At 54.1% G+C, this 25,329-nt stretch overlaps 11 protein-coding genes across 11 annotated transcripts; 6 read left to right on the plus strand and 5 right to left on the minus strand.

Moving 5' to 3' along the window:
• Window positions 1–4: 4 nt before the first annotated feature.
• Window positions 5–1,243, minus strand: N7482_006763 (uncharacterized protein; the record flags this gene model as incomplete). The annotated part of the gene is made up of 3 exons (XM_056688888.1): window positions 5–911; window positions 972–1,017; window positions 1,081–1,243. The coding sequence occupies 3 exons, from the start codon at window positions 1,241–1,243 to the stop codon at window positions 5–7; spliced, it is 1,116 nt and encodes a 371-aa protein (XP_056541317.1).
• Window positions 1,244–1,816: 573 nt separating this feature from the next.
• N7482_006764 (transcription initiation factor IIA subunit gamma) lies at window positions 1,817–2,136 on the minus strand (the record flags this gene model as incomplete). The annotated part of the gene is made up of 2 exons (XM_056688889.1): window positions 1,817–2,033; window positions 2,096–2,136. 2 exons carry the CDS (start codon window positions 2,134–2,136, stop codon window positions 1,817–1,819), a joined length of 258 nt encoding a protein of 85 aa, XP_056541318.1.
• Window positions 2,137–2,350: 214 nt separating this feature from the next.
• Window positions 2,351–2,777, plus strand: N7482_006765 (uncharacterized protein; the record flags this gene model as incomplete). Its single annotated transcript, XM_056688890.1, has 2 exons — window positions 2,351–2,462; window positions 2,551–2,777. 2 exons carry the CDS (start codon window positions 2,351–2,353, stop codon window positions 2,775–2,777), a joined length of 339 nt encoding a protein of 112 aa, XP_056541319.1.
• Window positions 2,778–3,668: 891 nt separating this feature from the next.
• Window positions 3,669–5,620, minus strand: N7482_006766 (hexokinase family protein; the record flags this gene model as incomplete). Its single annotated transcript, XM_056688891.1, has 2 exons — window positions 3,669–4,890; window positions 4,986–5,620. 2 exons carry the CDS (start codon window positions 5,618–5,620, stop codon window positions 3,669–3,671), a joined length of 1,857 nt encoding a protein of 618 aa, XP_056541320.1.
• Window positions 5,621–7,647: 2,027 nt separating this feature from the next.
• Window positions 7,648–8,167, plus strand: N7482_006767 (uncharacterized protein; the record flags this gene model as incomplete). The annotated part of the gene is made up of 2 exons (XM_056688892.1): window positions 7,648–7,714; window positions 7,767–8,167. 2 exons carry the CDS (start codon window positions 7,648–7,650, stop codon window positions 8,165–8,167), a joined length of 468 nt encoding a protein of 155 aa, XP_056541321.1.
• A 1,294-nt stretch (window positions 8,168–9,461) lies between these two features.
• On the plus strand, window positions 9,462–10,525 carry N7482_006768 (GILT family protein; the record flags this gene model as incomplete). The annotated part of the gene is made up of 2 exons (XM_056688893.1): window positions 9,462–9,940; window positions 10,003–10,525. The coding sequence occupies 2 exons, from the start codon at window positions 9,462–9,464 to the stop codon at window positions 10,523–10,525; spliced, it is 1,002 nt and encodes a 333-aa protein (XP_056541322.1).
• A 598-nt stretch (window positions 10,526–11,123) lies between these two features.
• On the plus strand, window positions 11,124–12,190 carry N7482_006769 (uncharacterized protein; the record flags this gene model as incomplete). The annotated part of the gene is made up of 2 exons (XM_056688894.1): window positions 11,124–11,481; window positions 11,601–12,190. The coding sequence occupies 2 exons, from the start codon at window positions 11,124–11,126 to the stop codon at window positions 12,188–12,190; spliced, it is 948 nt and encodes a 315-aa protein (XP_056541323.1).
• Window positions 12,191–12,691: 501 nt separating this feature from the next.
• N7482_006770 (uncharacterized protein) lies at window positions 12,692–14,602 on the plus strand (the record flags this gene model as incomplete). Its single annotated transcript, XM_056688895.1, has 4 exons — window positions 12,692–13,058; window positions 13,131–13,786; window positions 13,842–13,909; window positions 13,963–14,602. 4 exons carry the CDS (start codon window positions 12,692–12,694, stop codon window positions 14,600–14,602), a joined length of 1,731 nt encoding a protein of 576 aa, XP_056541324.1.
• A 599-nt stretch (window positions 14,603–15,201) lies between these two features.
• N7482_006771 (putative short chain dehydrogenase/oxidoreductase) lies at window positions 15,202–16,264 on the minus strand (the record flags this gene model as incomplete). Its single annotated transcript, XM_056688896.1, has 2 exons — window positions 15,202–15,881; window positions 15,946–16,264. 2 exons carry the CDS (start codon window positions 16,262–16,264, stop codon window positions 15,202–15,204), a joined length of 999 nt encoding a protein of 332 aa, XP_056541325.1.
• Window positions 16,265–18,631: 2,367 nt separating this feature from the next.
• N7482_006772 (uncharacterized protein) lies at window positions 18,632–20,986 on the minus strand (the record flags this gene model as incomplete). The annotated part of the gene is made up of 1 exon (XM_056688897.1): window positions 18,632–20,986. The coding sequence occupies one exon, from the start codon at window positions 20,984–20,986 to the stop codon at window positions 18,632–18,634; it is 2,355 nt and encodes a 784-aa protein (XP_056541326.1).
• Window positions 20,987–21,773: 787 nt separating this feature from the next.
• ubaA (E1 ubiquitin-activating protein ubaA) lies at window positions 21,774–25,144 on the plus strand (the record flags this gene model as incomplete). The annotated part of the gene is made up of 5 exons (XM_056688898.1): window positions 21,774–21,779; window positions 21,845–21,933; window positions 21,992–22,077; window positions 22,171–24,952; window positions 25,006–25,144. The coding sequence occupies 5 exons, from the start codon at window positions 21,774–21,776 to the stop codon at window positions 25,142–25,144; spliced, it is 3,102 nt and encodes a 1,033-aa protein (XP_056541327.1).
• Window positions 25,145–25,329: the final 185 nt, after the last annotated feature.

Consider the following 25,329-nt stretch of genomic DNA (forward strand, 5'->3'; position numbering starts at 1 on the left):
CCAATCATAACAAAAAAGTTGGAACGTTGTTAAAGCGAGAATTTGTGGTTTCAAAATTGCTAGTTTCAGGACCCAGGTCGGTAGTATGTTTCCTGGACGGGTCTGTTTGCATGTCGGAGGTAGAAGAGTTGGATCGGGATGGCTCTGGTAGCTCATCGAGGTCGTCGAATAGCATTTGAACTCTTGACTTGTATCCGTTGGCCGGTCTGTGGCTTGCCCGCTTCGGTGCGGACATCTCTTCCTTTCTCCTAAAAGTATTATTCCTTTCGCTTCGGCCATGCTTCGTATGTAGGCTTTCTGCGCTTGCTGGGCCATGGCTTCCCAGACGCCTCGGTGGGGGGATCGGGATTGGAACAGCCCCATCAAGATCGTCATCCTCGTCTGACGCTGTCTCCTCATCGAGTTCAACCCGATGAGCTTCTGCTGCTCTTGATAATGGAGCTGGTGGAGAGATCCTGGTCGCGGCTCGGTCGCCGTTTGAGCTAACAGCCTGTCCAAAGCCTGCAGCGGCTCTTGTGAAAGACTTCATTGTATGTATACCCGCCAACGAGCGCGATTTTCTCGGGCTTGTCATAAGGCCATGAAGATGGGTCCCAGCCCATGCATCATCATCATCGTCCGTATCCTCCTTGTTACCCTCCGATCCCTCGGCTTGCTCTAGCGCTGCCTTTTGGCGTGCAGCGAGCGCTGCTGCCTCTTTCCTCTGCCGCAGTTCTTTTGGGATTGGCGTTTGGCCATCTGTAGGCCTCTCGAGCGCTTTCATCGCGTCCGCGCTCTGCGCTTTGGCTTCCTTTTTTCGTCGAACGTATTCCGCATAGTGTAGATGTTGTGTGAAAGATTGAGCGATGGAGTAGAATTCATCCTCGACCATAACCCATGCATCATCATTATCTAAACCCTCGACCAGGAACCTATTCAATCGTAATCAGCCGCTGCGCTATGCTTGGAGGTCAAGGTGGTTGGGGACATACTCTTCGGCGGGACAAGGTCGAGCTGGCGAGGTAGGTGGGGTTTGAGCTGCGCGGGACATCTCATGGTTAGGCAGGGTGCTCTGGGTATATTCCAGTTCATATCACTTACAGGACCTAAAGAAGTCGCGCCCCTCAGGCGACGTGGGAGGTTTCTTTGGAGTTGGGTCGTCGTCCGGAAAACGCTCTCGTTTGACGCGCTTTCGCGGTGTGGATTCGCGTTTCACGCGCGCATCGTTCTCCGGGCTCAGCAACCAAGGCAGTGTTCTCGGCATGTTGTACCGTGGGCCAGTTTGCCGCGAAGATTTGCGCGACACGCTTTGGCGTGGAGAAGAAGCGGGAAGCTATGATCGGCACCGATAAGATGAGGTCACCTGCCGCTTTTGGTGGTAGCTGTCTAGATTATGCGGAGCGCCTTCACTTATTGGTACTGAACTGAACACTCTCTGAAAAATAACACAATATGGGAGATCTCAATTATTTGGGTATCTGATCTGATATCAAAAGATTTCTTTGTGCAGAATACAGAGTGATGGAAAAGGTTCCCCTAACGCCCAGCGGGTCATGGCCCGCAATCAAGGACATGCCTGTAAACGCCTATGCAATCCGTAAAGCAAACGCCAGAGTATTCTTGACCAATGATACCTGTTTATGCCTCCCCAGGTCGCTTGCTGTTGCAGCTCACGATCTTCACCCTGTCCGCGGAAACGGTGGTCTGATTGTCTAGTTTGAAGGTGACATCCTTGATCAGGAACGTCCAGACTTCGTCGCAGAATCGGTATGTGTCGAGATGGCCCTGTGCAGAGTAACAAGAGACAAGAAGGTCAGCCTGGTTGAAATATTCAAGATTATGCTTGATCTCCAGCCACGGAACTGATCTTGTGTCGTGGGTGACTCCTTCCGCGGAACGAATGTACCTTGAACGTAAGCCTGGCCCGGACCTTCTCGGCCAGAACTTCGGTAACCACCTTATCAAAGGTGGTCAGGATTTTCATCGCCAGCTGAGGCTCGATGCGGCCCTCATTGATCAGGTCGTCGAGAGTATCCGTCAGAGCGAGGCCGAGGCTAGTCAAGTTCCAATCAGTTCCGAAATCTCCCTCTGCACACTGCTATCGTGACCATCATACCTGCTCCCGCGGTAGAGCTCATAATATGACTGCGAAGCCATCGTGAAGGCGTAAATGGGCCGGTTGGGGGTGGGGGAGGAGCAATGTCGAGAGGCCGGTCTGAGTGTCTAGTGCTCAGTTGCCTTAACCTGGTTGATGGCGGGGATGATCGCCCACGTGAGATCACGTGGTTTGCCCTTTCCTTATCGCGCGTCTACGTCACATTTCAGGTCAACTTAAACAGCTTCAACATTTTTGTCTTGGGTTCGATTCATGATGTTTTTGTGGCGTGCTGTGAAATTGCCGTCCAGGGGCTGGACTTCTTCCAACCGATTCCACCAGTACCCCAGCCGGTTCCTATCCTCGAGCTCTTCTTTAGCACCAAAAGGTATGTTACTATCTCTGTCGCAGTTCACTTAGCAAATCAAGACTATCATTTCATACACTAACTGTGTCCAAAGATCATATTTCACCAGGCTCCAAGCAAGCCCCCAAGAACACGGACGTTGAACCTCCCTCGGCCCCCAATAAAAAAGACCCGGCCCCAAACGACCCCAAGACAGTTGCCCAAGCCGACACCGAGCTTCGCGAACGCTTAGAACGAATGTCAGGAGAGGGCGGAGCTGCAGGAATAGAATACGAAGATGGAAAACCGAGTGCCATGAAGCGCGGCGTACGCAACAACATGTTCCGACTGATTTGAACGGTCGGTGATCGCATCTTTAACAACCAAATATTGATGGACAGTAAGACCTTACTTATCCTGGCCGTGGATATATAAAACAGCCAGGGCTCTCAAAGCTTCCGGGCTTGGCTTATCTGAGCCAAGCCACGCTGGACCAGAATGGACCCGCGCCACCATGAAAGTCAGGGTTCTTTCTTAGTCTCCATGAATCAATATATCTAGCTGAACCGCCCTCTTAGCCATGCAGAAAAGCTGCTTCTATCCTCGACGACTCCAGATAGCACTCGATGCAGATCTAAGATGCCATGAAAAGCCGGTCTGAAGATGACCCGTGCGGCATGAGACGAAACATTCCACATGTTTCAGGCACTGCCCAGCATTCCTCATTCGGCTTCCCATGATCCGGGTCCGCGCAAGCACACAATGTACTTATGTTCGTGCACTCAGTTTTTCTTCAGAAGAAGAGAGATCTACCTGATGGCGTGTCAATGCGATGACGCGTCGCATTTGCGCCAGGAGGTGATTTTATTCCGTGTCTCCGAGTCGAACATCGCCATCTCGGAGCCATATTCGAGAAGCCGATCGCACAATGCGAACAAATATGCAGCGGGACGAGCCTTATCTATCGGACCGGGTATTATCTCCAAAGGAACTAGATCTGCGGTGGGCGATTGAGAGCACCAATGGGCCGCCTTCGTTCCCAATAATATCTACAGTCTCAATCAAGAATGTGGGAAGACACAATTACCCATATCGCGCTGTATAGCAACCTTCGCGCAACCCCATAGCAAGAAACTGTCCATTTCTATGTGGAAAACTCAAGAAAAAAAAAAGAAAGGAGTTGGACATTATCCCAACCCCATGATCTTGTTGGCCGTAAAACATAGCAGATCAAAAGTCTTCTTTTCTTTACTGGCTAACAACCATGCCAGCCAAAACACCAGCTCCAATGACGCCGCCATCGGAAGCTTCCCGTAGGAAGACCGACTTGCCTCCCCTTTGCGGGCCCGTGCGCATGATTAGGCGGTCGATGTGTTGTTGACACATCTCCTTGAACTGCGGATAGTGTTGGATGATGCCGCCAGTGTACGCGACGACCAGCTCTTCGGGACCAGACTGCCAGTCTGCGGGTATTGGTTGGAGGACTGGGACGACGTGGCCATGGACGCTGTTGCCTAGCGGTGCGATGGCTGGAGGAGTTGCTGTGTTGTCGGGGACGTGGTTGTCTCCGTTGCTTTGGGGTGAAGCGGCGGCCACGGGTGTGTTGGCGTTGCTGTCTTCCTTCAATTCAATTTCGCGGCAGCAAGCCAGGAGACCAATCACCGCAGCAGCGATTAAGCCTGCCGATCGCCTCTGCACTGTTCGCGCAATTCTCCGGAATGCGCCGGCGGTACGCGCATCCCAGCGCCAGTCGCTGCTCTCGGGCGGGGGGAGAGATTGGTTCAATTCCTTGGCGAGGTCTTGGTCCGACCGGGCTTTTGCGACGTTATCAGATATGTAAGTGGTTGTCAGAGCGTATTCTTGAATCAGGTTCGCCGGTAGGAGTCGCTTGGATAGCCCCCCGACGGTCGTGAGGTAATCGAACAGAATCAAGCGAATCAACTCGCCGATGTATCGTCCTCCCGTCATGTACTCGAACGGCTGGAACCCAGGACGCGCACACGCGCCGTCCAATTCGACATCCCATTTGGTTGTGATGTTGAGCTCTCGCAGTGGCGGCGCAGCTCCGGAAATAGTCCACTCCGTATTGACAATGGTCTCCACTGCTTTTGGCTCCATGGCATTGACGCTCTTGGCCTTGGCTTCGTGGAGCTCACTCAATTTCATCGGAATGGTCGCATTACATCCCGTTCCCACAATAATACCCATAGCGACTCGGCTGTTAGGTAGCGATTTGACCTTGTATGCGAGCGAAGCCAGCGTCGCAACGGTGTCGTTCGTAATGGCCTGGATTTTTAGTTTCGGCAGAGCAAAAAGCTTCCGGCGCTTGGAAGAAGGCTCTTCTTCATCGTCCGGTCTCCTAGTGTGTTTTTCGTATCCATGCAAAAGGATGTTGCGAAGATTGAGATCAGATGTAATCGCAAAACCTTTTCCCATCGGCATCAGTGTTGCCTCGGCGAGCGATTCTTGCCTATAGACTGGTTAGCACTAACCCCACCAAAGAAGGGTTGTGTAGTCTAGTTGATCATGCGATATGCACCTCAATCCAGTCCGAGAGGTACTGACATGATCGGGAAACTGAATGTGATGCCCATGTCCAACTCTGCGGGGATGTCCTTGTTTGTAGCATTCGATGTCAGACTCTCGGCCACTACCTCGGCAATGCAGTCGCCAATCCACGCAAACAGATCCTCCGCTTTATCCATCTTCAAATGCTCCTGGATCGGCCATGCTCGCTCCAATGTGCGCTTAACACGTTGCCGCTGGGCCTTGCGAATAGTGTCCCGCGACCTCTCCGAGGCATCCGCTGAGCGGGCATCCGGTTCCTCCACTTCACCTAGCAATTCGATGAAAGCAACACGGAGATTACTGCCTCCGACATCAATCGCTAGATAGCGACCCGTCTCCTGACCCGTGGGCAGCTGAGTCACGGGGGTTGGCAAAAATTGCTGATCCGAAGTTAAGGCCAAGTGGCGGTAGGTTCCGGAGAAGCGACGCGCCAGTCTGTACAGCACCGCTTCGTCCAAACACAGGGGCGCTAGGAAATCGTCTAGTTGTTGGTGAAACTCGAGGTATTCTCTCTGAGAGGGATCCAGCTCGGTGCTGATGTCATGGTCCTCATCCTCGATCACGTCCTCGTGCATATTGTCGCGATCCTCGTCGTTGTCCTTCTCGGACGATATTGAATTGACTGATGCCATCGTAGAACAATGAGGTTGTCACCCGGAAAAAGTCAAGATATTCCCCTTCAAAATGACAGAAGGAAAGAAAGGAATGGAACGATGTTTTCTAGGGTCTTAGGTAGACGAGCGAGTCAAATCGGCACCGATAGCTTGGTGGATCAGTGCTGGCAACTGGGGAAGATAAGATGAAGGAAAGCGCGTCTTTCGGTTGCAGTCCCCGCTTTGATCTTAATCGTGACGTTGGCACCTCTAGAATGTCAAGGGCAGGTACGGCAGAGGACACGATCGTACAGATGCAGGGTAGGGCCTGGAAGCACAATGGCAAGGCACGGGGAGGAGCGCGCCTAGGGGGAAACTAAAAATAAAGCCCAGGAGAGCTTAGATGGCAGGCGCAGGGGCTGGGGCTAGGTCAGCTAGGTTGCAATTAAGGGTTGGCCGAGTGGGCATTGTGGTGACGCGGTCTGCAGGGCGATAATGGGTGGAACATGAACATGGAAACATGGGATAGCGGGATTCGCGGGACTTGGGGGAGGGTACATCATGGAGGGGGCCCTCTTGCGGGGAGCTCCAGGCCGTGACGATCATGCCAGGGCGAGGACACGGAAAGGAAAGCATGATCTCCAGCTGTCATGTTGTTACGTACCCTGGCAAATTCTTGGTATGCGGGCGGAGAGAGAGGGAGGGGAAACGGTGGTCGGAGTTGTTTCGGAGGGCTGGAAAGGTGGAGGTGAAGCTGTTCGGCAGTTGCGCAGTGCGCTGGGGTTGTGGGGAGGGGGAAGAAAGAGAGGAAGCGAAGAGATGCAGAACAATCGAAATCAGAATTTAGGAAACTGGTCAGGGATCTCCCAGGGGAGCGAGGTCGCTATAAATGGAGGATCGCCACTGCTGTCGCCGATATCCCTGGGAGGTGCCTTTTGAGGCCGAGCGGTGTGGAGAAGATCGAAACGGAGTAGAAGAAGTATATCGTGGAAGAGAGGCATACACCTTGTTTACGGTGGAGGATGGAATCGGGGCGGTCGAATGGGTTAAATGATTCAACAATGATTTACAGGGCGAAGCCGGAGTGGAGTCGCTACCCACTGTGGATGGAGTGGTGGAGTGGACGGAGTACGAAGGAACTCACGCTGGTGCTTCGAACCTGGCTTTTTGGCTTCTTCGGGGGTTTAGGGCCCTGGTAATATCAGAGGGATTCGCCCCCGGATACCTCTGGTACAGAGCCAACAGAAAGTAGAAATGAGCCAAAGTTTGGGGCAGGACCAGAGCATATTGTAAAGAAGTAAAAACAGCAACTGAATCAGTGAACAAAGAAGGCGCAGTACTAGTATTCGAGATGCGACCATCGGAGGGCACGAGGCGATGCGACGATGCGACGCTGTTCTTTTCCGGGGTAGGCAAGGTAATCATCCCGGCAGACGGCAGACGACTTCGATTGGATCTCGTTCTTTCCCGTTCGAAACGCTTGAGCTGGACCAGTCATCTGGCATCGATCGAGGGTGCCGCCTGTACAGTACTTAGTGCGCTTAGGGTGACGGGTTTTACCTATAGGGCCCTAGTACAGGCCCTGCCGAGCTACCTAAAAACTGGCAACTGCTGGCATGCCAGTCTTCTTATTGAATGATTGTTACCTTCCTCGCTCGTCCAATGAACTCGTCGAACTCGTCGAACTCGTCGAGTGCCTATCCCATCGCTTTTCAGGATTACTCTGCTCCCAATTTCCCGCCGGATCACCGCACGATCCACTACTATTTGACTGAGGAGACCAACGAGAACCAGACCAGACTAGGCGACGATCGCGGTCGGAGATGTTCCACTCGGAAGGCCTGCCCACCGAGCTCGCCCATACAACGGCCCCGTCCCCTTTGATAACGGGAACTATGTAACCCTACCGGGGCATCTGACACCTCGAGCTGATGTGCTGTGCTCTTCCAGCTCGGTTAGAGATCTCGGTTACGACCCCAATTTCTCCCCCCAAATAGCCCTTCATTCTCCTCCTGCCAACCGCCATTTTCTTGGCTCCGGCGCCCACGAAACACACGAGCCCTGCCATGGCGTTGGACCAACGGACGCACGGCCGCGAGTCAAACCCCCAAGCCATGCAGCGTCCCAGGAAGTGTGGGTCTTCGATCACGGTTGAGAAACGTGCCAAGTTATCATTTCTGCATAGCGCCCTTCGCCAAGGCCGATGCAGGAATGGAGCTTCCATCCTATCTGGGCACTGGTCCACTGGTCGACAATGACTTCACACGGAGCCCTGCTGAGCGACTGGTGCTGATCGTCCTGGATGCTCGTCGGGCGCTTATAGGTCTAGCCCTCGGAAATAACCGTGTGCTCCCTCGCATGGACAGAACCCACCTCGCGACCCCCTCTAGGGGCCTCGATCGTTCGCTGGCATCTCAGCCACCGATGCCCGTCAGCTTCCCACTGGAACGGTCCAAACCCTCGTATGGGAAAGGACGGGGGGCAATGGGGGGGGGCGATGGGGGCTATCGGACTAGATCACCTGCTCCCCGTCGTCATCATGAATCCGAGGGGAAGCTCCGTGCTCCGCAGGAGCGAACGTTGTGAGCCTCAACGGGCGGTAGTGCCCATGCTGATGGCGCTAAACCAGGTGCATTTCGGGAATTTCCACGAGATCATGATTTCGGGTTCCTTTGGTTCACGGCGCACCAACTACGAACCTTAAGCTTGGGCACCGACGCCTTTTCTGAGGTGTCTCCGAGATCGGAGCCCAGGCACGAGTACTTGCACAAAGTCTAGGATCGCAAGACGACGCCTTTGGAGGGGTCCGCAAAAAATCTTACTGGTGTTTTAGCGTGTCGGTTTGGGAATGGTGTGCCACTGGTTGCTCGAGTGGTGCCTGAAGGGCGCACGAGAATCTCGACCACGCGGCCGCGCCATGTGTTTGAACTATAGATCGGCTCTGTTCCTCCCCAGGCCGGCAGTTTGATCGTATTAGGTCACCGAGCGATTTTCTGGACAGACAGCGGCCCTAACGGCCTCCGTGTGGTACCAGGCTTGTTTGTGCCAGCTCGCCTGTCCTGGCTGGTGACATGTCCTCCCATCTATTGGGACAGGCTGTCGGCTGAATTGCTCTCGGTGGTAAACCAATAGTGGCTACCGTCTTACAAAGCTATCGATGGATCTGAACGCATGTCATGGGCTCACTCGATGGACGCCTTAGAAAGCTGTCAAGCACTTAGCTGCATCAGGCGAATAGTCCGAGCTGCAGATCGAAACAACTTACTATTGTCCTCTACAATCTTTCATTGTAACCATTACGCGGTCTGCGAGGCGGGAGCATCAGAGTCTTGCAGCCTAATTCCGTCATACTCGGGCGGCTCCAGATGCCGTTCGCGCAGCACTAAGGAGGTACTTCGAGCGCCCGGGCAGGTTCGGCAGCTTCGACCCAGAGAAGCCCCGGCGTTGACACTCACGTGCTGTCTGTGTCTTTGATATCTTGCAAATTATTGTAGTACGGACAACTTATCCGAAATGCAGGGGAATCAAGCAAGCTTATCAAATCCGTCCATCTGCGTAAGAGTCATTGTCGAAGACTGGTCTCTCACTCATAGATCTTCACCTGGTCGGTCGACTGTGATGAAGAATGTTTCTTCCATGCCCCGAATTTACCCACTCCCAGAGCTCTCGTCTTTCCCTGATATTACTTTGGAGATATTCCTTTGTCATCAACTATCAGGATAGTTACCATAGGCTGTTGCTGAGGCCCAGATGGCCCCAGGTCCAAGGCACCACGTCTTACGTAACCAGGCCAGCGGCCCCGGGGGTCTTCCGCGTGAGGTTGCCACATCCCCCGCGTCAACGAGGTCGGCTTTGATCTGACTCCAACCTTCAAGCATTCATGGAGACGCTACCTCTCTACACTGAAGATGCGCATGGGGTCTCGGAGAAGCCCCGGTGGGCCACCCCACACCCACGACCCAGCCGAAATACCATGATATGGCGCTATTTTGTTGTGGTTTGCTTCTTGATCTGTTACTATCTGCTCCTGAGACCGACAGAGGCGCCGTGCACATCGCTGAACTGCTACACACCATGCGATACTCCTGGATGCGCCGCTCCAGATGCTCCCGTCGATCGCTTCACACCCTTTGAACCGGAACAGTCGCAGGACGAGAACTACGAACTTGACTATGAACAACCCAAGACAAATCAGCGCCCTCTTGCAACTACTTCAGATTATACGCAGACTAAGGTACCGCTGGAGGCGCATATCATGAGCAAATGCCCGGATGCCCAAGACTGTCTTCAAAAGCTGGTACTCCCGGCTATGGAGCAGATCAGTGACAAGGTTAATTTCAATCTCTCCTTTATCGCCAGGTAAGCACGTCCACTCCAACCACATCATCGTAGTTCCTTCCTGACACTTTCCCGATGAACAGTGTATCCTCAAAAACCTCTGAGATTGAATGCATGCATGGTCCGGGCGAGTGCATCGGCGATATGCTTATGCTCTGCGCCGCCAACCTGCCCTTCCCTCCGACGGCCGATGAATCACTCCTGCCGCAGACCTACCCTCGTACACCTATTATCCGATCGCTGGGCTTCGCGAACTGCCTCATCAATGACTTCTCACAAATTCCTGACCGGGAGTTCGTCCATCAATGCGCCATGGAGCATGGCATCGATTTCGAGGCCTTGAACAAATGCGCCAGCCAACAAGGTGACAAACTCGGCGGCGGCGGACAGGGAGAGCCATCGCTCAGTGGTCTTGCGCTGCTGCGTGAAAGTGCGCTTCGTAGTCAGAGTGTTGGGGCTAGAATCAGCTGCACTGTACGCCTGGACGAGTCGGTCTGGTGTATTCGTGATGGCGGCGAATGGAGAGATTGTGCTCAGAAAGGCGACGGTGCTAACCCCCAGGCCCTGATTGAAGAAGTCAAGCGGCTCTGGGAGGAGAGAAACTGAGTCACTTTTTTTCGGAAGCTTTTATTGATACCCCCTCCCCTTTCAAAGAACGAGCATACGATTCATAATCTTTAATTAATCTGTGGCATGACCTTTTGTTTTCCAAGGAGGTCTTCATACGGCCTAACGTTTATCTACCGCATGGAGCCACCCTAAATCACACGATGTGATGTGACGGAAAGTGTCGTTCATAGAGAGAGATGAATATGTTAATATCTAATAGACCTGCCTATAATGGTTGAGCTCTGAGCTGCCTTCCGAGGCTATAATGGCTCTTCACTGGGGAGGCCAATATGCCCAGCTGCGTCTCGAGGCGGCATTTGATGTTAGGCCAGGCAACTTTCGCTCATCAGCTTCATTCCCCGTCACGCCCACGCTTCGTTCCTTTCCATTCTTTCCTTTTGATCTTCGCCCACCTCGATTTTTGTCCGCGATATTTTGCACCCGCCTCGACGTGCGTTCCATCTTGACCTCGGTCAAGACGGCATGCACTCTGTCCCGTTTGGCTATTCCGTGTCGTGCTCAGCGCATCAGCTTTTACCTGATCTACCCAGGAGCTACCCAAATCTCTGTGGATCTTCGCCGATCCCCTATCATCATGCCCTCCCCGCATCTTGCTGAAGAGATGTACGATGCCTGGGCTAGGGTCACTAATCCTAGCCGAGTGCTTGAGGACATCCTTGAGGATCAGAAGAAATCTCGCACCCTTTACAATATGATCCGACGCCAGGCCAAATTCATTGAAGCTGAGCGATCGAAAGACTTTGACCTTGGCGAGATCACCATCTTTGACAAGGTGCTTGTTGACCTTTGGCGTGAGGGGCACCAGCTCAAAAACATTGGGCTGCTCGAGTTCTTCATCGAGGAGTACATGATGGCCAAGACTGTTCGGGGGTATCGCGAGAAGAAGGTCATTGTGTATGCCTACCTTCGTGCTCAAGAGATGATTGATGCTGGTCAGGAACCTATCCTCTCTGATATCAGACTGCCTGTGGAGAAATCTAACGCCCTCTAGCTTCTGCCCACCCACAAAGCACCGAGTACGCGGCAAACGAGGTTAATGTCAAGACTGAAGACGCTGAAGTCAAGGCAGAGGGGTTTACAGCTCAGCAAGCATCGCCTCTGGACAAGCTCATTCGTGTCTACCAGGATGCCAAAGCCGACTTCTACTTCAGCGATGCGAACAAGTCTGGCGTTTCCAACAAGTGCAACGACAAGTTCAACAATGTTCGTTTCCTCCGCGACACTGCGGAGAACCTCTACCGGCACATGAAGGCCAACAACCTCGAGTCGCACCCCCTTTTACCTGAAGTCACGAAGACGGTCAATGTCAGCCAGCAGCACGCCGAGCATCTTGCCGGTGGTCGCAAGCGCATCTTCGAGCTGAACCCGAATGAAGATACTCGGCCCCGCGGACCCCGCTTCAAGCGCCAGCGTCGCGAGCGCGAGCATCATGGACGTGAACATCCTGGACGCAGGCCTGACCGTTACGTTGACTCCTATCGTCCTCAGCGTCCAGACCGTGTCAATCGTGATGGCTGCCGAGATGACGACGAACCTAACGAATACCACGACGGCCCCCGTGATGACCTCGGTGGGCCTCCTCGTGGCCACCACCGCAATGAACATGATGAGGAATATGCGGATGATCCAGCTCACAACTAAGTTCAGGAGAAGCAGACATGGTGACACGGACTAAAGGACGATTTACGGCGATCTCCACGCATCCTCCAAGTCGTGTCAAGCAGATGAGTGGCAAGGCGATATGGCGAACATCTAGAGGAGGTCTCTAGGGTGAGGTCGCTATTCTTATCATGTATCTTTATTTTCAAACAACCGTATCGGTTTATCTCTAGCCTAATACTATCATTGTTTCTCAGAACCCTTCGCATAACCCACTGCGCCCTGTAGGTCCAGTTCTAGTTCGCGCCGATCGCCACTAAACCCCATTGGTGCCCACACGTGCCCCTGGTTACCTAATCCTCCAGCTCCGCCGATCAGATCACCCGCAGAATGTCCGTGGCCTCCGCATGATCTAAGAAGGGGGGCATATCTTACTCTGATGGAGAGTCTCGGTCTGAGCAAGGGCTCCTAGAAAGCAGCAGCAGCGACAGACGCGTCTATTTGCGTCGCGTCTCCAGTCGCCACTAAACCGCCGCGCACAATATGGCTGCTCTTTATCTGCCCCCGTCCTTTGCGGGGAATGCTTCCTCCGACTCCGGCTCGTCGAACCCGCGCTTTACCCCCGTCTCCAATAGCTCAGAGGAGGACTATCCAGCTTCGAAGCTGCCGAAACTACCTGTTGGGACACTGCGACTACAGACCAATTTTGAGAATGGCGAGGACGCGGGCGGGCCTGCGTCGGATGTCGAGGAGAGAACAGATGATTCCGCGGACGAGCTGGAAGGCAAAAATCCGAGGGGGATGCCAAAATTTACAGTGGAGGAGGAAAGGGAGGTCGTGAAGGTCTTTGACAGGAAGCTAGTGCCGTTCTTGGCACTTCTCTACTTGCTTGCATTCCTGGACCGTTCGAGTATGTTGCCAGATCTGCGAAGTTGATCATGTGTATTCTGGCTAGACAGTTAATTCTAACGATCGAGCTCAGATATCGGGAATGCTAGGATCGCCGGGCTGCAGGATGACCTCCGGCTGTCATCTGCACAATATGAATGGCTGCTCACCGCGTTCTACATCACATACATCCTATTCGAATGGATGACACTGATGTACCGCCTTGTGCCTCCACACATCTACATTTCTCTGTGCGTGTTTGGATGGGGACTAATCGCCTCTTTTCAATCCTTGGCAACTTCCTTTGGGGGTCTAGTCGTCCTGCGTGCACTGCTGGGTATCACCGAAGCTGCCTTTGGCCCTGGAGTTCCGTTCTACCTATCGCTATTTTACCGGCGCGATGAGCTCGCTTTCAGAAATGGACTGTTCATCTCTGCTGCGCCCCTGGCAACGTCGTTCGCCAGCAGCCTAGCCTGGTTGATCGTCAAATACAGCAGTGATGGCCCCATCTCTCCATGGCGCGCTCTATTCCTGGTCGAAGGGTTTCCTAGTGTCGTTGTTGCTGTGTTTGCCTGGATTCTTATCCCAGACTCTCCTGGCCGTGCTCGATTCCTCACTCGCCGGCAGAGAGTGGTCGCCCGGCTCCGGCTTGGGGATAACCAGCCGGATTACCGGCATTCATCTGCGAAGCAGTTTAATTGGAGGGAGATTCTAAAGACGGCCGCCGATCCCAAAGCATACATCGCAGCTGTGAGTTACCTCCCCTTCTTGTATGTTCGAGTATGGTCTAACAAGCTATCTACAGTTCATGTTTTTCAGCTGCAATGTTGCCTTCAGCTCACTGCCTGTGTTTCTCCCCACAATCATCAAAGAGTGAGTTGCTATACTCAAAAAGCCAGGATGATCCTCTACTAACAAGCAGCTAGTATGGGCTACTCCTCACTCAGCGCCCAGGCCCTCTCCGCACCGCCATACCTCGTCGCCTTCGTCGTGGTCCTCGTCACGGCATGGGCCTCAGACCGCACCCGCACCCGCAGCCCCTACCTCATCGGCCACGCGCTAGTCTCTTCAGCCGCATACCTCGCCATCGCCGCGACAGGCTACTTCCACACGCACCTATCCCCCCAGCTACACACCTTCATCCGGTACATCTGCGTCTACCCCGCAACAGCCGGGTTCTTCTCCGCGATCACGCTCATAATCACCTGGTCGATGGACAACCGCGTCGAAAAGGAGGGCAAGGGCGCCAGCATTGCCATCCTGAACTTCATCGGACAGTGTGGCCCTCTCCTAGGCACGAGATTGTATCCCGAGTCCGACCGGCCGTGGTATATCCGCGGCATGGCGACGTGCTCGTTTTTCATGGTGCTTGTCGCGATCCTGGCATTCGGCCTGCGGGTTCTCTTGCAGCGGGCAAATCGTAGGGCCGGTGAGACCGTGTATCAGCCTGTTGACCGGGCTGGGCCTGTGCGATCTGGGGAGGAGCGAGATGAGCTTATGGGAGGCGGGCGGAGAGACGATTTAGAGCATGATACGGGCGATCAGCGGTTTGTCTACCTCATTTGAGTGGTCGGTTGGATGATCTTGGTTCAGGTGCATATCTTGAGTTTTAGCGTGGGTTAGCTACAGTACATTGCCATCTATATTTATTACACCGTACGAAGAGGTCAATAGACCTGTGGGAAGATGGTAGATTGGGTGAAAATTTGCATGAATGAATTGAACGCTCCATGCAATCATTAAATTTGGTGACGTTTCACTAAGACTCTCGTCACGATCTATGCAAAAGAAATGAGAACCAAAAAAAAAAAAAAAAAGGGAGAACCCCCAAATGCGACGTTTTTGTTTTGCAATCTGCCGAGGTCCGGTCTACGTCCATGCTTCAACTCTGGGCTAATTTGCCGGCCGTCAAGGTGATGCTCCGGCTTCCAGGAGGCGGGAAACCGAGGGAGCCCGAGAGAGAACCGAATGAAACCGGGAGTCAAACATGGACGGCGCGGGAGTTCCTTCAGAGAGAGCCGGTGCGGTGTATATACACAAATGGAAGACGCAAGTCTGTGTCTTGTTTTCGATTTGCCCCGTGTCCCGTGTACTCCATTACTCCCCATGGCTCCGCACCTGACGGAAAGCCAATTCGAAAGGATGCTCATGTCTTCTTAGCTCGCTCACCAGGCAGTGTGGCCGCCGTCGATGATCAGGGTGCTGCCGGTCATGAAGCTGCTAGCATCGGACAGGCAGAACAGGGCCGAGCCGCGGAACTCCTCCGGCACAGCCAGACGACCGAGCATGTTCTCTGCCTCCCAGGTCGCACGGGCAGCCGGGTTCTGCTGGAACACCTGCTCCACCATCGGCGTGATGATGTGGCCGGGGCAGAGACTGTTCACGCGGATACCGTGGCGGCCCCACTCCATAGCCAGCGAGCGGGCAAGCTGGATAACGGCGGCCTTGGAGGAGTTGTAGACGGGCGAGGTCATGCCCTTGTTGGCGATGAGGCCGCTCATAGATGCCACTAGCAGGATGGAGCCCTTTTGCTGGTAGTTGAACATTTGGCGGGCGGCGGCGGTGGCGGAGTTGAACACGCCGTTGTAGTTGATGCTCATTACCTCGTCGAGCGCCTGCTGCGAGTGCTCGAGCGCGGACTGCAGGTGATTGATGCCCGCGGCGGCAACCAGGCCATCGAGGCGCTCCTCCTTCGCGGCGATCGCCGCAAAGGTGTTGTTTACTTCGGTGTTATTGCGCACGTCGATCTTGATGTACTCCAGGCTACCGCCGTACTCGTTCTCGGCTTTTTCCTTGGCCACGAAAAAGTCGGGGTGTGGTGTTTCAAGACGATCCAGGGCATAGACTGCAAATTGATGTTAGGTGTTTGAGTCCACTGGATGCAATTCAGAGGGTGACTAGATGCATACCCTTTGCACCGGCCTCAATCAGGGCCTCGCCCATGGACAGGCCCAATCCGCGGCCGCCACCAGTGATAACATAGACGCGGCCCTCCATATCGAACTCCCTAAAACGCTTGGCATTGCGCAGTTCCTTCTTGGATGGAAGCTTGGTCTGGATGTGGTCGGGGGCGTGGGAAACATCGTGAATATCTTGCGGGCTGAAGGCGCTCTTGGTGCTGGAGTAGAGTCTGCTCGAGGATGAGCTGAGCAGCCTGGGGGCGGCCACGGCCGCTCCTGTGAAGCGAACACAGGCGGGCACAAATACTCGAGAAAGGCGGAAAGACATGGTGTGGGTAGGAATTGAAGTGGAATATAGGAATATCTTTGGACAACGAATTGAGGAAGTTGGGAGGTTGGGGGGGGGGGGGGGGGGGGGGGGGGTAGGTAGGCCGGGTAAATGTATATATAGAACAAGAACAGGGCGACGTATGGGCGAGGTATAAAGCCACGGAACACCGCAAAGTATGCAACTACCAGAAACAGGCGGGTGAGGTATCGCGTAGAATCATTCACATTGTTCCTGGGGGAAAGGGTTTATATGTCCAGGGAGAATTGGAACGGTATTTCCTGGCAGAGCTTACCGAAAGCGCCATCTCGAGTCGAGGGGGTTGTGCCGCCAAAAATGAAAATTAAAATGGAAATGAAAATGAAAAGAAAAAAAATATTGAAGTCGCGCGTGACCCATCGGTGGACTTGGCAGGTTGCTTTCACCATGACTTAAGATCCAGACAAATCGACGGGAGCATCCACGGGTTGGCAGCTTGCCACATCAGCCCGCTCGGCTACACTCTGTGGGCGTCCCGATAGTCCAGCAGACTCCTACCGGGGCGGAAGTATGGGGGGCTATGGGGTTGCGGGAAAAAGGGGAGGGAAGGGAGCACACTCCAAGCAGTCAACGGCCAGTAGAAGTCATCGTGACCTCTGGAGGAGTGCCGAAGACGGTAAATCTTTCGGAGACTTCGATGGAACGGCCCACCGGAGCGGGTCCCCCGAGATATGCATAGCTGATCTGCAGCAGGTTTTTTAAGAGCTCCTTGCTCGCGCTGGCCGTCAAGGGACCGCGTAGGGCCCCGAGCACCGGGATGGCATACTATCTTCCGCATGGCGGATTCGATGATCCGATCCCCTAGGAGTCAGGGTCCAACCAATAACCGCCGTGGGATATCAGGATTCTTTCCCTTCCCCGCCCAGATATGGCAGATATGGCAGATACGGCCGCATATGCAGTTTGAATCTTTCGACTTGTTGAACTTGCTATACTAGCCCCGTGGCTAGGCCACAGGTGGGCCTCGGCATGTCCATGAATAGGTTAGGTAGGCCTGGAGAGTCCGCCGCTGGCTGGCTCAGTGGAGGTCTATCCACAGACCCTGGCGGCTGTAGTGACACCGTCGGTTCCACTGGGGGAAGGACAAAATCTGAAGGATTGTGAAAGCAGGTCAGTTGACTCTCGCCTCTCCGATAAGTGGGCAGTGGGCCTCCGCCTCAGACGATCTCTGGATATTTTTAGGCGGGGAATGGATAAATGGTGGAGATCATGGATAAGCATACAAGAGGGGTCCGCTGGAAACAGTGGGTAATCGGTGGATTATCGTGTAGCAGGTGGGCAACGGTGGAGAGGTAGAAAACACCCCTGCGTGCGCAGCCGGGATGTCCAAATTGGGTAATCCTGACTGGTCCGGTCTCACACCGCTGTGCACCAGCAGTGCTCAGGAAATGGATGAGGACAAGGAAAGGGAGCAGGCAGAAGGTCTCAATCATTTCCATTGATTCACAATTGACAACTGGGTGTGTGAATGTTGCGCGAACCACTCCAAGCCATCAACCCACTTCCCCAGACCCTCCACTTCCGCGTTCTTTGTACGGAGTATGGAGTATGGAGTACGGAGTACTGCCCGTCAAAAAGATTAAAAGATTAAGTATAAGCTTCCGCCACCGCCCGAACAAGCGACCAAACTACGGTCGGGCCGCAAATGCCACACCCGCCGGCTCTCGCACGCACGTCCTCCCATCGATGCGGAGACCTCTTTTCAGATATGGTCATTTTTCTTTTGTTTTTCTTTCTTTCTTTTCCGACTATGGCGGACCCTGTCGGAGGAGGCGTGTTTCAGGGATCGTCGAAGCAGCTCACATCGAACACGATCTCGAACGCCCTGGCAGATTGCGTGCCTGGTCAGCTGGACATGCATTCATCTATCCGAAATGAGTCCCAGAGGAACTCTCCGTAGTTAGTACTCAATCGTAAACTACTAGGGTCCCTAGGCCCTGGACGTCATACAAGTACCACTAGATGACTTATACCAGGATCGGGTGGTCGTGAAAAGCAGAGTTCCGTCCACAGACAGAAGGACCCACGGTCGTTCGTTCTCGACGAATCCACCGAGAATCAACCCCGCGGTCAAAGGACGAGTAGATGAATGGCTCTGAAAGTACACATGACCTTCCAGCTCGCAGCCGTGGATGCGCCGAACTCAATTCCCATTCCTCCACGACTGGCCAGACCACGGGTAAATGACTCCGATCCAGCTGAGATGTGCCATGTAACGCCCCACCCGCCCTAGGCTGTCCCGATACTCAATTATCATATGGATCGTAACAATAGGAAACCAATCCCGCCGAAAAAGGCAGTGCAGCAGACTTCGGTATCCCGGACGCCCTAGGCCAGGTCCGCCAAGCCTGGCGCCATCGTCGTACCGCGCAAACTCCCAAAGTCTAGCTTCATCAGCAGCCGGTCCACACCCGCTGGTTGGCGCGGCACATAGTGGCGGAAGCCGGGGCCAGTGCTCCCTTCCGCTCGAGTTCCCGGCCACGCTTGGCCCAAGCCAAATGGGGTGGCAGGGCCTAGGCCCTCGCCCGAGTGGTGGTCGTCGATCTCGCGCAGGCTCGCGACGAGGTCCTTCATGTCGGCTTTCACGCCGTCGTGCGTGGTGCGTAGGTCCTGCCAAACTTCGCGCTCTTCCTGGGCGTAGTCTACGAGGGCGTCGACCACGCCTTCGTCCGTCTCGAGGTCCATGTTGCGCTGGATGGTTTCGAGGCGGAGGACTAGTGCGACGAAGCGGTCCACGCTGGTGAGAAGGGAGCGGAGGGCGCTGGTGAAGGGGATGTCTGTGAGGAAAAGGGATTGAACGAGGGTGGAGAGATAGCGTCGGTGAGCAACGGTCAGCGCTTCGGGATCGTGTCGGCCCATAGAGGGAGGACCGGCGTGGGAAGACGGTCGACTGGATACACGGTCGGGAGATGCAGCGCGGGATGGTCCGTGCTGCTTCCACGATGATGCAGTTCCTGGTCGAGAGCCAGGTGCTGAGGCAGTAGAGAGTGCCGGTCCATGAAGCCATTCTCGCAGATGCTGCCAGGATTCGTGGACAACTTCACCCTGGAAGAAGCTGCCAATCTCCGAGAGGACAAATAAGCAGCCACTGGCAGTGGCCCAGATCGGACGCATCTGTCGTATGCGAGTATTGTCTCTCTCTCGACCCTCCTGCAGCTTGTTCTGGCCAAAGATACTGTTACTTCGGGGTGGTCCCCATGGTGAAGGGTGATTCCTCCGGAGGGATGTTCTCTTCCATAGATCCCCGAGGCGTATTTGAGCACGCCGGATCCCCAGCAGGTACGAGTGAATCTTCGAGTAGATGACAATATCGGAGCTCGACAGGAAGAGGTCCAGGGGGGCCTGGACCTGGGCTGTCATACAGGTGGGTGTGGGAAAGAGGATATCTTCAAAGGAGACACTCGATATCTCAGGGATGGTTGTCGAACCCTGCGACGGAGTTGTTGCACGGCCGGTTTTCTTGTCGCTAAGCGACAATCGAAGTAGCTCTCGAGCAAGCTCTAGCTCCTCGTCGGCTGGGTCTTCTTCGTTTTGTAGGGAGAACAGCTCGGCCCATGCCTGGGCCAGCGCAGTCATCACATCACCTTCTGTGATGAAAAGACCCTGGAGACCTCCAGATTGAGATCGAGCGAGGGCACCTCGTCGTCGGCTTTCTTCGATACGCGAATCCGCATGCGATACCAGCGCCACGGCAAATTCTCCTCGTCCCAAAAGGAGGAAGTCGTGCAACAATGTAAGCATCTCGAGGATTTTGGGAAGAGGCAGAAGCTTGGACAATTTTGATTGGGACAATGAAAGGCGGATCCAGTCCACGGCTGTAGAAAGCTTGGAAGATGAGATGGGCGATTTCAACCCAGCAAGTTGCTCTATGTGCTCCCGGTAGAGTGTCACCGGCGCAGTAGAGATCCCCCCTGATGTTTTCTTCTTTGCGCGAATGTGGTTGAGCGATTTTCCAACGAAAAGAATGGACCCGGCCGTTTGTGCCGACACGAATTTGGGGAGCAGATCCATACGCATACTGAATTTAATGTCATCGTTCTCGGCCTCGAGATCTTCCTGGATGAAAAAGTCGTCCTTGCCATACATGGGCAGGTTCCCATATAAGAGCCACATAGACAACTGCTTCATCCATGCCGTTTCAGCCGCGGTCGCGAGCTGCACGGCCATCTCTTTGATATCCAGATATCCGGTTTGGGACTCGATACGGAGGTAATCAATAAGCGCCGCCCCCGTACAGCCGTACCGTCGCTCGTTGGGGTTGGTTTCGGGTTGTATGAACTTGACAACCTCCCATAGCCACTCCAGGCGGCGGGTCCAGGGTGCGAACTCTCCCACGATAGTCGACAGCGGGACAATGCCATACCCACCAACATACCCGCTGTCTTCGGCGAGAACGGCTTTCTCCACCTCGAGGACCTTGTTCTGGAATTTGCCCAGATGGGCTGTGACTATAGCGGTAGACACTGAGCGACAAATCACGGACCGATGTGCGGAAGATATTTGGGACGTATGTGCCCGGAGCTGCGCGTGCAATTGACTTAAATGGGCTACAGATCGGAGGAGGGCTTTCTCCGGAGGTGAGAGAAGGGCGAGATCATTTTGAGCGAGCGCATTTTTTTCTTGCGCAGGGCTGAAGAGGGGGGACGGCTGGCCAGAGAGGGAGAGGAGGATCTCGTGGAGCATCTTGGCTGGGTCGTTCTATAGAGGAGACAGGTTAGCTTCAAACCCAGCAACCAGCACTCGCAGGCCCTTGCTAACATACCTTGAGAGATGACTGCCGTCCTCTTCGGGGTTCTGCCTCTGCCAGTATAGTAAGCCGCGCCCTAGAAGCTCGAAGCGACACATGTGAGGGATGGCGAGCTGGGTTTGGGTTTCCGCGCGGGTGCCAGGATCATGCAATCAGGCGGTTTGACCGTGGGAAATAGCGGTTTGTGGCTCTGGACCTTTCAGTGAAGTCAAATCATAGCCATCACCACTTCCAATTCGCAGAAGCTCCCACTGCCAAATCAAAAGGCGCCGAGTCGCAACAATCGTAACAAACAGACGCTCCCTCGAGCCCGCCGAATGACCGCGGGGTTCCCGACGCGCCGATTAGTCATCCGCAGCGGGTCCCTCTTACGTCGCTGTGTCCCGCTCTCTCAACAGCTGTTCTCCTCCCTTGCCTCTCATCCTCTTTAATCAACTCGCCTCCTTTGTTTTTGTACAGCTGTGCGTCCTTCCTGCCTCTCTTATATCTGCGCCGCCTTTTTCCGCTCTTCCTCCTGCCCTATCTGGCCTGGAAATAGGTACCTGGTACGCTGCGAGTCGCAACTTGTTTTATCCGCACTAGTGGAAGGTCTTGCTCGCTGGGCAAGACTTTCACTTTCTGATTTCCACCATTCCTTCCGATCTTGCTGTTCGTGAATCGGCTAAGCCGGGAAAGCGCAGAGCGTCTGAAGACGACACCGCCGCTCGGCCCCAGAAGAAGACCATGACGGTATGTCTATATCCCGCCCATGGAGATTGATACTGCCGCATTGCCACTAACACTTTTACCATCAGGACGTCACGATGCAGGTCGAAAACCCTCAAGAGACCATGGAGATGATCAAACATGGAGAGATCGATGAGTCCCTGTACAGTCGGCAACTGTGAGGCTCCCCGCTGGTTACATGTGATGGGATATCGAATCTAACCGTTCCTTACAAGGTATGTGCTTGGCCACGAAGCTATGAAGCGTATGGGCTCGTCGAATGTGCTGGTCGTTGGTCTCAAGGGCCTCGGTGTGGAAATTGGTAAGCAATAAAGTGTCACACTATGCTTGGGCCGGGCCGGTGGCAAGGCATCCCCACGGGCATCTGATTGACAATCCACTCCCATCTTTATAGCCAAGAACATTGCGCTCGCCGGTGTCAAGTCTCTTACCCTTTACGACCCCGCCCCCGTTGCTATCGCAGATCTTTCCTCCCAGTTTTTCCTTCAGCCTCAAGATGTCGGCAAGCCCCGCGCCGACGTCACCGCCCCACGGGTCGCCGAGCTCAACTCGTATGTCCCGGTTACAATCCACGAGGGTGGGAATCTCGTGGGGGATTTAGAACAGCTGAAGCGTTATCAAGCGGTGGTTCTGACCCAAACTCCGTTGAAGGAGCAGTTGGTGATTGCGGACTTCTGTCACAAGAACGGCATCTATGTCACGATTACGGATACCTTTGGTCTATTCGGGTATATCTTCAATGATTTCGGCAAAAACTTCACGGTCGGAGACAGTACTGGCGAGGAGGCCGTCGGTGGTATTATCGCCGATATTGATGAAGATGGCCTGGTGTCTGCCCTAGACGAGACCCGGCACGGCCTGGAGGATGGCGACTTTGTGACTTTCACCGAGGTCAAGGGCATGGATGGCTTGAACAACAGCGCACCTCGAAAGGTCACCGTCAAGGGCCCATATACTTTCAGCATTGGTGATGTGTCTGGTCTTGGCACCTACCTGGGCGGCGGTCTCTTCACGCAGGTGAAGATGCCCAAGTTTATTGACTTCCAGTCCTTGTCGGAGCAGATTAAAAAGCCAGAGCTTCTGGTATCCGATTTCGCCAAGTTTGACCGGCCACAACAGCTTCACATTGGTATCCAGGCTCTCCACAAGTTTGCGGAGACTCACGACGGTCTATTCCCCCGTCCGCACAATGACAGCGATGCGCAGGAGGTTCTGAAGATTGCCAATGAGTTTGCCGCTGCGGGGGAGGAGAAGATTGAGCTTGACGAGAAGATCATCAAGGAATTGAGTTACCAGGCCCGTGGTGACCTGAACCCACTGGCCGCCTTCTTTGGGGGTATTGCTGCTCAGGAGATCCTTAAGGCCGTCTCTGGAAAGTTTAGTCCCGTTCACCAGTGGATGTACTTTGATTCTCTAGAATCTCTTCCGTCTTCAACAACTCGGTCTGAGGAGAGCTGCAAGCCAACCGGTTCCCGTTATGATGGTCAGATTGCAGTCTTTGGTAAGGAGTACCAGGAGAAGCTTTCCAATGTCACTCAATTCCTGGTCGGTGCTGGTGCTATCGGCTGTGAGACCCTGAAGAACTGGGCCATGATTGGTCTGGGCACTGGTCCTAAGGGCAAGATCTTTGTGACCGATATGGATCAAATCGAGAAGAGCAACTTGAACCGTCAGTTCCTCTTCCGCTCCAAGGACGTTGGCCGCCTTAAGAGCGACTGCGCCTCTGCTGCAGTGCAAGCCATGAACCCCGATTTGAAAGGTAAGATCGTCACTCTCCGTGACCGTGTCGGTGCGGATACCGAGCACATCTTTAACGAGGAGTTTTGGAATGGACTTGACGGGGTCACCAACGCTCTGGACAATGTCGATGCCCGGACGTATGTGGATCGCCGCTGCGTTTTCTTCCGCAAACCGCTCCTCGAAAGTGGTACTCTTGGTACCAAGGGCAACACCCAGGTTATCCTGCCTTTTATTACCGAGTCCTACTCCAGTTCCCAGGATCCTCCCGAGAAATCGTTCCCAATGTGTACTCTGAAGAGTTTCCCCAACCGTATTGAACATACCATTGCTTGGGCTCGCGATCTCTTCCAGACCTACTTCGTTGGCCCTCCTGAGTCGGTCAACATGTACCTCTCACAGCCCGACTACATCGACCAGACTCTCAAGCAGGCGGGCAACGAGAAGCAGACACTGGAGCACCTTCGTGACTTCCTGGTCACTGAGAAGCCCTTGACGTTTGATGACTGTATTGTCTGGGCCCGCCAGCAATTCGAGGCTCAGTACAATAACGCCATCCAGCAGCTGCTCTACAACTTCCCCAAGGACTCCAAGACATCTTCTGGCCAGCCTTTCTGGTCCGGTCCTAAGCGGGCACCTACCCCTTTGAAGTTCGATAGCTCCAACCCCGCTCACATCGGATTCGTGATTGCTGGTGCAAACCTCCACGCTTTCAACTACGGTATCAAGAATCCCGGTGCTGAAAAGGGCTACTACCGCAAGGTCGTAGACGACATGATCGTTCCCGAGTTCACTCCCAGCTCCAACGTGAAGATCCAGGCCGATGACAATGACCCTGATCCCAATGCCCAGCCTGCTGGAGCTACCAATGATAATGAGGAGATCGAGAAGCTCGTGACTCTTCTGCCGTCGCCCAAGTCTCTTGCTGGCTTCCGTCTTCAGCCGGTCGAGTTCGAGAAGGACGACGACACCAACCATCACATTGACTTCATCACGGCGGCCAGCAATCTGCGTGCCGATAACTACGATATACCCCAGGCGGACCGCCACAAGACTAAATTCATCGCCGGAAAGATCATTCCTGCCATTGCCACTGCCACTGCTTTGGTCACCGGCCTGGTGGCCCTAGAGCTGTACAAGGTTGTCGATGGCAAGGACGATATCGAGCAGTACAAGAATGGTTTCGTCAACCTGGCACTGCCGTTCTTTGGTTTCAGTGAACCCATTGCTAGCCCGAAAGGCAACTACCAGAGCAAGGAGGGTGAGGTCACCATCGACCGCCTCTGGGACCGCTTCGAGGTGGACGACATTCCCCTCCAGGCCTTTTTGGACTATTTTGCCAGCAAGGGCTTGGATATTACCATGGTCAGCTCTGGCGTCAGTTTGCTGTACGCCAGCTTCTACCCTCCATCTAAGGTCAAGGACCGCCTTCCTCTGCCGTAAGTTCGCTCTGCTTCTATCCCAGTTTTACTATCACACTGACCCCGCACAGGATGAGCAAGCTTGTCGAACACGTCAGCAAGAAGCCCGTGCCTGAACACCAGAAGAACATCATCTTCGAGGTAACAGCGGAGGACCAAACAGAGGAGGATGTTGAGGTTCCATACGTGATGGTTAAGCTGAGCAAATAAAGCAAGGGCCCGTCTAGACTCCTCCCCGGTCAAAAATAACCCACCGGTGGCGCCGATCTCTTCGGGATAGGAAACAAATAGATTCATGATGATTACCAACAAACCAGTCCTGTGCGATGCTAGATTACCAGTCTTAAATTCCACCTGCTTGTTGGCTCGGGCTTATCTGCTTGTTGGCTCACCAC

This window comes from Penicillium canariense (assembly GCF_028826845.1).
Source record: "Penicillium canariense strain IBT 26290 chromosome Unknown utg000004l_segment0_segment0, whole genome shotgun sequence".
In the NCBI taxonomy this organism is placed as follows: domain Eukaryota; kingdom Fungi; phylum Ascomycota; class Eurotiomycetes; order Eurotiales; family Aspergillaceae; genus Penicillium; species Penicillium canariense.